This window comes from Hemitrygon akajei, chromosome 23, assembly GCF_048418815.1.
Source record: "Hemitrygon akajei chromosome 23, sHemAka1.3, whole genome shotgun sequence".
NCBI lineage: Eukaryota > Metazoa > Chordata > Chondrichthyes > Myliobatiformes > Dasyatidae > Hemitrygon > Hemitrygon akajei.
In genome coordinates, this window is record NC_133146.1 from 42,597,598 (window position 1) to 42,609,758 (window position 12,161).

The 12,161-nt window shown below is 37.8% G+C and overlaps 1 protein-coding gene across 1 annotated transcript in view; it reads left to right on the top strand.

Annotated features, from left to right (window-relative positions):
• Positions 1–12,161, top strand: part of cfap46 (cilia and flagella associated protein 46) — a 196,688-nt gene that overhangs the window by 69,204 nt on the left and 115,323 nt on the right. Inside the window, exons 18-21 of the mRNA XM_073027519.1 lie at positions 10–159; positions 864–905; positions 6,765–6,872; positions 7,794–7,975. Coding sequence (XP_072883620.1) covers positions 10–159; positions 864–905; positions 6,765–6,872; positions 7,794–7,975 — 482 coding nt within the window. The remainder of the gene's footprint in view (positions 1–9; positions 160–863; positions 906–6,764; positions 6,873–7,793; positions 7,976–12,161) is intronic.

The following is a 12,161-nucleotide window of genomic DNA, read 5'->3' on the forward strand; positions in this document are numbered from 1 at the left end:
GGACTGTAGATCTGTGAATATGCGTTACGCATAACAAATGGAAGAGTGCCCTCTGATGTTATTCCTATTGCTGTGAGGCATCAGCTTATAATCACATGGGTCAAGATAAAACAGCTTCTGCAACATCAGATAGGACTAAATCTGGGAGGTAATGAGGAGGTAAAACAGTTTGCAAGTTATTTACTTTCATTTCTTGATTTACTTTCCAATGTTTCATGATGGGATTCTTTTAACTCACTTGGAAAATTGACTGTTTGAAATTATTTTCATTCATCAACAGAATAATGGTTAAACCTTTGTCAATATATTACACTTGGCACTGATCTGGAGCAGTGTGGGAATTAAATGTAGGAAATGGATTGTGCCATGAAGCCTTGTGGCACTTAAATATAAAAATGCCATTAACCCATTAGGTGCAGAATGATCAGGGTAATTTGGGGATTAAAGATAGAAGTGCTATTAATGATGCAATTACAAGCCCATGAGAGAGAAAGCCAAATGCTATTTTTGTTTGAAGGAATTGGCACTGAAATTTTAACTGTGTGGCTTAAAATTTCAGATGGTATGTGATGTGGTTTCAAATAAATTTATGTCAGATGCTGCAATTTAATTGACATTGACTTTCATATTAATTGAACATTGTATTTAATTTAAATCAGAGTCAGCACGTGTGCTGTAGCTAGATTAAGTTGTTATCTTAAGTTATGGTATGGAAATCCCAATCTTCATCTCAGGGAATTGGTAATAGAATGACATAATTCTTCCAAATGTAGCTGCAGAGACAGGGGAGGAAAATGTGAGTTAGAAGAATGTATTTGTGATTATGGTTTGATTGTGAGGCTTCTTTTTTGGTTCTATTCTAGATGACATGGTTAGAGCAAGGACAAGATGCAGAGGAAGCCCAGGTGAATATCAAGCAGTTGTCAACGAGGCTCTGATATTTGCCTCTTACTGTCACATTGCAAAAAGAGAAGAGGAATGATAATGCAATCAACATAACGATGAATTTTAAAATTTTGGTTTGTCTTTTAAGATGGAATAACAGCTCAGAAATTAATAGCTAGTTTATCCCTAAATTGTTATGAAAATTAGTGTAAATCTGACAATAAAGCCTTCTAATGTTACTTTACATTAGATTTTAGTATCCATTGATAGAGAAATTGCTAGTTCATGTAAGCTTCATGTTCTTGTGCCTCATTTTCCCAGCCTAGACTCCAAAGAATGACTTATGATGATCATGTTAGATGCAGATTAAAATGAGCTGCACTAGCTTCTGCAATCAACATATCATCTTCAGCCTTTGCATTATATTCAGTGATATAATGTGCCATCTCCCCCTCATCTTTCAGCATTCTAAAAATATCATTTCCTCAGAATGGTCCATTCCTGGTCTACTCTTCTGTCATTCCCAGCTGCTTGCTTTTCGAATAAGTGCAAGAGATGCCACTCAAGGCTCTAAACTCAGTATGCCCATAGCAGTTCACATGCACTTCACTCAGCTTATGGCACATTCTCCTTTAAAATAGTAAGATCAAACATAGGTCTTTTCTACTCAGAGGATAGATGTGCATTTGGTCACTTCTATTCATCGAGCACTTCAATTGTCACTTCAGTCTGTCATACCACACTTCATTGGTGTCTAATTGACAGGGTTTAAGGGTCAGCACAACATTGTGGGTCGAAGGGATTATACTGTGCTGTACTATGTTCCAATATTGAAAGAAGTCACCACATGATTTGATTAACTTCTGGATACTCTTTTGAAGATGTCATGTTTGAACAGCAGATGCTGAAGCTAGTGTTACAAATCTGCTCCCGAGCCATGTTTTATTTCTTTTGCTTCACCTTTCACTATTTCCTTTTTGCCATGTATCATTATCCTTTTCATTATTTAACATATTATAATTTGCCATTTTACCATAATCATTCCTGTTAGCTCTGATCTTGCCTTCCAATTTACTCTGCCTCTGTGCTCTGTACAAGCCCTCACTGGGTAACCAACACTTTTGAGCAGATCACACCAGCAAACAAGCATTTGGGAGACCAGTGGGCCGTATGAGGATGGACTTCTTGTCTGCTCTGGAGCAGCTGGTATCTTCTGTTGGGTGGGACAGGGCATTTCTGCATGCCTTCTCTTTCCACTTACTCCATTCCACCTTTGAGCTGCAATACTTAAATGTTGGGACAAGCAGAGGTAGAAGTGCTGAGCTCAATGAGTCACAGTGGCTAGCTAGCAGCTGATTATTGTTTCTGTGATCTTCTCTTTTCAACTTACAAAAAAATTCAAGTTGCAAGCATTTCTTGGGAAAGAAACGCTGTTGCAACCTGGGGATTGTTTGACTTTTATTTTTAGTAATGCTGCAACATTTAAAATTCTAAATCCATAGACTTGAAACCTTAAAATAGTGTCTGCCTGAAACAGCAACTGATAATTCCTTTCCATAGATGATGCCTGACCTACTGAGTTCCACCAGAATTTTATGTGTTGCTTTAAATCCATGTATAACTTGTATTCTGTGGTGTCTGCTCTGTGTGCATGTGTGTATACATTATTGAAAGCACACATAAATGTGTGTGCTAATATGTCAATCAAAGAGACTTTCTAAATGTTTTCTGCAATTTAATTGCTTTACGGAAAATTGTTGCTCTCAGGCAAAAACAGTTGACAGCAAAAACCCGAGAAAGACACCAGGTCAAGTAGCATCTGAAAAGTTAATGGGATGGTTGACATTTCAGGTCGAGACCCTGCATCAGAGGGGGATAGACAGTATAAGGAGGTGAGAAAGGTGAAAGATGGATAATGGTCAGATGGAGCTGAGCGGGGAAGAGGGAGGGGTAGAGTTGGGAGACAACAGCTCAACCTGAAACATTGACATTTCCTCTGCCTCCATAGATGCTGCCTGAGCTATTAGATTCTTCCAGCAGTTTGCATTACAATATCTTCAGTCTCTTACGAACTCAGTTTACAAGCTATAGATTGGGAAACGAGGTGGGAGTAAAATTTTAGGGCTGCAGATTGGTAAAAGTGGGGGCTATTAGGGGTGTTAATCAAAACTATGGGAGGACATATTGATTCTGGTAGGATGTGAGTGTGGGGTTTGTCTGATGGAAGCTGGTGTGGCCTATTAAAAGTGTAGTGGAGCTTGGGAAATGGGATGGGTTTGTGTGGTGATCAGTGAATTCCATTGCAGGGATGTGCCATTTGCAGGAGTTATGTCATTGTGTCTAGTAGCTTGGACTGGGGAAAGCAGATGATAGATCAAGCAAGGAGTAGACTATTTTAAAGGGGTGTTTTCTAGGTTATAAGGCCCAGAACTAACAGTTTTGTTCATCCTGGTCTCCACAAGGGGCATTGTAAAGGTTTTAACTACTATGCATCTTATATCCCTGTGTTTGCTTATTTACTTGAGTTCTAGTTCAGGCAAAATTTCAAGTTAAAATTTCTCATTGTTATGAGATTTTGCATTCATTGAAAATTCCTCCAATCCCACAACCTTCCAAAATACTTCAGGTTTATCTTGACTTTAATCAGTCAACCTTTGGCTATCATAACTTCAACTATCAAGGCCTTAGCTCTTACCCTGTGTTCTACATTCCCCAATTTCAAAATCTCCCTAAAATCTACCTCTTAGAGGCCAGTGTTGGTTTTTCGTTTGATGACGCATCTGTTTAGCAAAAGGGAGATTTTGTTATTCTAATTTCAGATTCAGTTCTGTTTCTTTTTATTTTTGCATTTTAATCTCACTCATCCAATATGATGAATTTAGATTCTTCTCATTACCATGCTTGCTCATTACCACAACATGTCACTAATAATAAGCCTGAGTCTAATTCTAATTTAGTTTTTGCATTATATTAAAATCAGGTGAGACTTTAGTGCAGAGGTTCCTAAATTTTTTGGGGTTACTGCTCCCTTGGTTCCCAGACACATCCCCAGTGCCCTCTTCATCCCTATTTGGCCATTACATAAAAACTATACAGAATTTTGATTTATGATGCTTAGTGAAAGAAAATAGGAACCACAAATTCAAGGCAGTGACAAACAATAGCAAAGATTATTCAAATCTATTTAAAGCTACAAATAAAATTATTTGATTACAATAAAACTTTCATCAGCAATTTTAGAGTGTACATTAGCAGTCTAACTATTTATTACTTCATTGCTTTTTCACCTTTCAATCAGATGGAGGGGTTTGGCACAGTGATATCAGCTTCACAACATCAGGCTGAATGTCAGTCAGTAGTCTTAGATCCCCCACATTCAGTAATTTGCAGTTTGTGTTGTTGCTTTGAAAGAAGGTGGGTGACTGTACTGAAACTGCGCTTTTATCAATATAATATAGGAAAGGCAATACAGTACATTTTGACCTACTTCAACAATGCAGGATAGTGTTCAGTGATTTCTTTCTGCGACCAAAAGTGTTGATGTAATTTTTTTTTTGAACTTCAGTTTCAGTTCAAAATGATCTTGTAGTGAGATCTGGTCTTCCAATATCCTTCCTGTTAATTCCTCATTACAAGTATTGAGGAAGAGATTTACTACCAATCAGGAACTCGTTTTGAGAGACAATCCTGAAATCTCTCTGACATGGCTTTATGCAGCTCGCCCAGGTGGGCATAGTATACTTGAAGATCATCATCTCTATGTTAGCTCTCTTCCAACTCAAGAGGCTTGGAAACTGGAAATGATTATGATGGCCAATGTTGCACTTAGATAGTGTTAACTTGGACAGAAATATGGAGACAACATTTGATTTTGATAAGATTCACATAATTTCCTTGCATTGAAGGTTGATTTCATTAAACTTTGCGAATAATTGTGACAAATAAGCAATGTCATGCCTAATATTCTGTTTGCAACAGTAAACATTCAAACTGTTCATTATTCTCAAAATCTCTTGAAAACCTCTTGAAATAGTTGAGAATTAAGAACATGGGAATTGGTTTCATTTACAGCTGCAATAATAGTATTTAATGATTTGTGTAGCCGATCACATCTTTATGTGACAAGATGTGCTCTGTGAATTACCTAGTGAATAGTAAATATGTTAGATACAGTTTTTATCAAGAAATTAATAAACCCACAATGGCGTCCTATCATTGGTGCCCTATCTGTTGCAGAAGTGAGCATGTTGGTGAGTGGAATGTCCCTCTCTTTGAGAAATTGCTCAACAACACAAAATATTAACTCCACCTTTGTATCTGTTTCTAATCCTCTTGCAAATAACAAATTTTGAACCATCTTTTATGACATGTGAACATAAACAAGAAGTAAAGATTTGTTGCCTGAGAAAGTTGACTTACCCAACTGCAGAGCAAATTCTGTTGTCCCAAGTATGTGCACAATGTGTCTTCCACATTCTCAGACATTTCATCTGTTCATCTCTGAACTGAGTTTTTGCTGAGCAGGATCACTTTAATTATTTTATCTGGTAACTTATGCAAAACCATACTCAGAACCTCCCTTACTGCTGGCAGAATCAGTTCTTATCCAATTATATGGGGCTTTCCAAATTTAGCAATGTGTGATGAAATGTTGTGTGCAGCACACAAACTATCACTGTTTTGTTATGAAGTGCTGGCAAATGTGTTTTGAAGTGTTTTTTGTTTCTGAAAGTTTTCACAAAATGACTGAAGATAAGGCAAGTTCTTGTGTATTCTCTTCAAATGTTCAAGAAGCCTGGACAGTTTCATTGCCTCATTTGAGAACAAAACACCTTTTCACGGAATAGACACATTGGTTGCTTGCTCCACACTTGACTGTCTATACTTCTTTTTCATTTGGTCTTCTTCGCCATTATTGTTATGGATTAATGACCACGGTCAATCACTTGTTGATTAAGTCCAAACTTAACTGTAATCAATAAAGGGGAAAGTTATGACTTCATCATAGCTCAGGCAAAAACTTGACTCTCTGCTTGAAAATACATAAAGTGGGGCAGCAATGCCTCAGTTGGGCTGTGGGCTAGAGAAATATTGTCAAAAACCTTTGTAAGGGTGGATTCTGAACTTTATCCCATTGAACACCATACCCTAATCCAGAGGAATTGCCTCACTGTGTTTGGACTATGGGAATTGTACTAGCTAACACAGTTGTGAACAGCCTATAATACACACAAAGTACACTGCAGATGCTGGGGTCAAAGCAACACGTACAACAAGCTGGAGGAACTCAGCAGGTCGGGCAGCATCCGTGGAAACGAGCAGTCAATGTTTCAGGCCGAGACCCTTCATCAGGATACAGAGGCTGGGCCTGGAAATTACATGATTTCTTCAATCCAGAATTCACAGCTACAGAAGTGTCACAATGCTTTTCAACAACTATAATGCACTTCGAGCAAAGTCTAAGAGAATGGTGGGTTAGCGGGAGAGGAGGTTATTACATGATCATTGTAATCAATGATGAGGCACTGAGGATTAAATGCTTATAATAAATAGTTCATTTCTTAAATTATGCCTGTAATCCCTCAGCTAGCCCCAATTTGCTACCGAGCTCCACACCCTCTGCCCCTTTTATTGCCCCCTTATAAACTCCTCCTCCTCCCAGTGGGCGATAATGCCCACTTTGGGGAGCACTGCTTTAGTATAACAGCATTGCAATTTAATGCAAACAGTTGTTCTCTTTTAGTTCTCTGTAAATCAGAATGAAATAATTGACATTGCATTCCACTTAAAGTTTCAGTATATTTGAATATTTCATGAAATATTTCAATATTTTATATTTCATGCTTATATATGACTTGATGTATCTTCATCTATTTCAGCAAAGTAATGACAGCCAGAGTTCAATGGTCCAAGTTCTTATTGCACTGGAGATGTGTTCATGCAATAGCAACAGGCTGATGAAATTTACTGTTCCCAGTCTTCTTGAGGTAAAAAATTGGCCTGACATTGTGATGAAAAGTTTAAATATTAATACATTTCAATATAAATTGTTATTCCATAAAACAATGTTAGTTCCAATAAAAGTAGTATAACTGTACCATACAATGATTTAAATTAGATCAGCACAGTGGTAGAGCTAGTAGAACCGCTACCTTACAGTTTTAACAACCAAGGCTCAATAACGATCTTGGGTGCTGTCTGCACATTCTCCCTCTGACTGTATGCGTTTTCTCTGGATGTTCCAGTTTTCCCTCATATTCCAAAGATGTGTGGCTTGGTTATCAGACCACTATAAAGTGCCTTTATGGTGTAGGTGAGTAGTAAAATTTGTGGGGAGTTGATGAGGCTATAGGAACACTGAAACATTGGATTAATATAGGATCAGTGTACTTGGGTGGTAGATGCAGTCTCTGTGGGGCAAATGATTCCATGCTGTAATATTTGAAACCTCTATTGACTCAGTAAGCTATGAACCTAGGTTTAATTCCCAGGATGATATCTGATAGACTGAGACTTTACTCGTACCCACAATGTATACAATGTAATAAAAAGTATGCAACTAAGTAATCCCTAAAGAAGAAAGCTATTGAGTGTCAAATAATCACCTAAAATGTGTGGTGCAGTCATAATCCCTGGGTTTGTGTGGTAAAATAACAGCCTTCTCTGATTCAAACTAATTTTGGTCATCTTCTTTGGCATTTTTGGCCATTAATGAGGGTGTGTTAGAATTTCACAGATGATTCTCCAAACCACTTTTTCATTTGGACCCTGCTGCAAATTGTGACCAGATCAATGTCAGATCTTGACAGCAGTCATGACCACGGCATATCTGCTGGAATCATTCCCCCTGAGAATTTCCAGGATAAAATTTATATATTTCTTAATATAAATTATGTGAACATTTACAGTTGGAAAATAAAATATCAAGTTGTTCCTGGACTGATAAATTGCTGGAGCTGGAGGTATGGACACGTTTGATGCAACTTGCATACCTGAATAATGATGACTCCTTCGTAATGCAGTGTGCCCAGAAAGCATTTGAATTGGAAAAAGATGTTTCTAAATCTCCTGATTTTAAGAAGCATGAAAAGTAAGTATAAACTATTTTCTAATTTGGATGACTCTTTGATTAGATACTGTAGATGATTTGCTGAGTAATTGTGATCTGAATTAAGTCAAGTTTAGTTTATCCCTGCCCTCAGAACACATCCAGGTTCCATGGTTGAGACTTTTTTTGTTTTTTTTACGTCAAATACAGGAATGACAAAAAAAGAATCAAATACTCCTAATCTTCCTTGGTTGGATATTCTTTGCTGCATGATTGTAAGATATATTAATCTACCCCAGCAAAAATTATTTAATGTCGTAACTTGATAGAAGAGCTAATAAAAATGGTATAGGAAACAGGCATCTGGTATCTCAGTGAAGCCAGTAGGATGTGGAATTTATGAATTAAAAGAAACACAGCATATGGTGAAATTAGAGATGTTGAATTAGATTCAGGTCAATTTCAGAAAGGAAAATAAATATAGCCAGAATAATTGGGTGGGAGAGAAAAACAGTAAGGATGCAATTAAAATGTTAAATTAGTACCTTTTAATGTGTGCAGGAATGAGTCTGAAAATCTTGTTTGTTTTTGGTATAATTTCTGCACTGTTAAAATGACAAAATGCATTTAACATTTCTAAATGTTTGCATCAATTTCTGTGTAAATGATTAATATCTATCCTCACAAAATAATATAAACAAAAACAGAAAATGCTGGAAATACTCAGCAGGTCAGAAAGTCAATGTTTTGGCTGTAACAGAACTAAAAATGAGACACAAGAAGCTTGTAAAACTGCAGTGTGGTTGGGAGGAGGGTACGTAGTTCTTCAAGGACAGGAAGGGAAAAGGACCCAAGGCAGGTGAACAAGGAAGGAGTGACAAATGGAAATCCCATAGGAGAGCAGAGCAGGGTAGGACTGTTTGTTTAATCATGCAGTGAATTCAACAAATATGTGTATGTAAAATAAAAACAACTTCAGGTGGTGAAAAATTAAGCAGAATCAGCAGATGTTGGAAAGACTCTGCAGATCAGGCTGCACGTGTGGGAAAAGAAGCTGTCACATTTCAGAATTGAGGTCCTTCGTCACAATTGAAAAGGATATTAGAATTGTTAAAGTTTAGGCATTCCTGGAAGAAGAGTGTAACACTTCAGGTTAAAAATATGAAGAACAATGAAACTAAAGGTGTGATAACATTCTTGTGCGGAGCAACTTAAATTGACCTGTGCGAGTGGGGATCTTTTGGAACAGCATCTCTTCTCCCAGAAATGCTGGTTCTTTCACTTTAATAAAAGTTTGTGGTTAATGCTCTATGTTTCAGCTAATACCTGTATACAACAAAAATATCAAATGTCAGAGTTAGCATTCATGCCATGCTATTGACCATAAATAAGGAAAACTTTAGCTTATCCTCTTCTGTTTCGCTTCACCTGTTTACTTAAAATTAATTTTATCTTTATTTCTAGCTCATGCTATTTATTCTGTAAATCAACTAAATATTAAAGTTATATCTCATTGTCTCAGTATTTCTGATCCTGACATCCATTTTAGAAACTAATAATCTTATACTTTTAAGTATGGATGCCTAAAACTCATGTTATAGAAAAGGTTTTAAAGGTATCATTAATTCCAGAAAGATTATCAAGAGCTGGGTAATTTCTGAAATCAGCCATGGGGATTATGATGAATTAGAATTAGATTTTTTATTTCTTACATCCATCTCACAACATAAGAGAGCAAAAATCTTTATGTTGCACCTCCATTGCTATGTACAAGCAATAAGGAAGGGAAATGTGGGAGGATATTGCCCAAACACTAAGATTGTATATGTCCAGTACCTATAAAAAGTATTCATCCCTCTTAGAGGTTTTCATGTTTTATTGTTTTATATCATTGAATCATAATGGATTTAATTTGGCTTTTTTGATATTAATCAACAGAAAAAGACTCTTTTGTGTCAGAGTGAAAACAGATCTCTACAAAGTGATCTAAATTAATTACAAATATAAAACACAAAACAATTGATTGCATTAGTATTTACCCCCTTCAGGTCATTATTTATTAAATGCACCTTTGGCAGCAATTACAGCGTTGAGTCTGTGTGGATAAGTTTCTGTCAGCTTTGCACATCTGGACACCGCAATTTTTACCATTCTCCTTTACAAAACTGCTCAAGCTCTGTCAGATTGCATGGGGATCGTGAGTGAACATCCCTTTTCAAATCCAGCCGCAAATTCTCAATTGGATTGAGGTCTAGACTCTGACTTGGCCACTCTAGAACATTACCTTTGTTGTTTTTCAGCTATTCCTATGTAGCTTTGACTTTATGTTTGGAACCATTGTCTTGCTGAAAAACAAATCTTCTAACAAGTTGCAGTTCTCTAGCAGACTGCATCAGGTTTTCCTCCAGGCAGGATTTCCCTGTATTTTGCTGCATTCATTTTACCCTCTACTTTCACAAACCTTCCAGGGCCTGCTGCAGTGAAGCATCCCCACAGCATGATACTGCCACCACCATGCTTCACGGTAGGGATTGTGTGTTTTTGATGATGTGTGGTGTTTGGTTTAATTAAAACTTCAATTTTCCTTTTATCAGACCATAGAACCTTCTTCGAGCTGACTTCAGAATCTCCCACATGCCTCCTGGCAAACTCTAGCCGAAATTTCTTGTGAGTTTTTTTCAACTGTGGCTTTCTGTATGCCACTGTCCCATAAAGCTGTGACAGATGAAGCACCCAGGCAACAGTTGTTGTATGCGCAGTCTCTCTCATCTCAGACACTGAAGCTGGTAACTCCTCTCGAGTTATCATAGGTCTCTTAGTGGCCTCCCTGACTAGTCCCCTTCTTGCACGGTCAGTTTTTGAGGACGGCTTGCTCTAGGCAGATTTACAGCAGAGCCACATCCTTTCCATTTCTTGATGATTGTCTGAATTGTACTCAAAGGGATATTCAGTGACTTGGAAATTTTCTTGTATCCATCTCCTGGCTTGTGCTTTTCAATAACCTTGGCGCAGCATTGCTCAGTGTGTTCTTTTGTCTTCATTGTGTAGTTTTGCCAGGTTACTGAGTCACCAGCTGTAGGACCTTCTAGATACAGGTATATTTTTACCACAATCAATAGAAACGCCTTGACAGCACACAGGTGATCTCAATTTAACTAATTACATGACTTCTAAAATCAATAGGCTACACCAGTAATGATTTGGTGTGTCATATGAAAGGGAGGGTGTGAATACTTATGCAATCAATTATTTTGTGTTTTATATTTGTAATTAATTTAGATCACTTTGTAGAGATCTGTTTTCACTTTGACACAAAAGAGTCTTTTTCTGTCGATCAGTGTCAAAAAAGCCAAATTAAATCCACTGTGATTCAATGTTATAAAACAATAAAACATGAAAACTTCTAAGGGTAAGGGGTGAATACTTTTTATCGGCACTGTAATTGTCTTGTATACATGTATGTACAATTAGATACAATGTACAGTCAGATATACAATCAGATCAATGTGTATTGATAAATCTGATGGCCTGGTGAAAGAACTGTCCCAGAGTCAGTTGGTCTTGGCTTTAATGCTGCAATACCATTTGCCAGACGGAAGCAGCTGAAACAGTTTATGCTTGGGATGGCTGGAGTCCCCGATGATCTTCTGGGCTCTTTTTATACACCTGCTGCTCTAAATGTCCTGAATAGAGGAAAGTTCACATCCACAGATGTTCCGGACTATCCACATCATGCTCTGCAGTACCCTGCAATAGAGGGTAGTACAGTTCCTGTACCAGTTGGTGGTACAGCCAGTCGGGTTGCTCTTGATGGTGCCCCTGTAGAAAGCCCTGAGGATCTGGGGACTCATACCAAACTTCTTCAGCTGATTGAGGTGAACGAGGAGCTACTGTGCTTTTCTCACCACACAGACGGTATGTACAGTCCAGGTGAGATCCTCAGTGATGTGTATTCTGAGGAACTTGAAACTACTCACCCTCTCAACTACAGTCCCATTGATGTCAACAGGGGCTAGCCTGTCTCCATTCCTCCTCTAATCCACAATCAACTCACACAACACACACAAAATGCTGGTGGAACGCAGCAGGCCAGTCAGCATCTATAGGAAAAAGCACTGTTGACGTTTCGGGCCGAGACCCTTCATCAGGACTAACTGAAAGAAAAGACAGTAAGAGATTTGAAAGTAGGAGGGGGAGGGGGAAATGCGAAATGATAGGAGAAGACCTG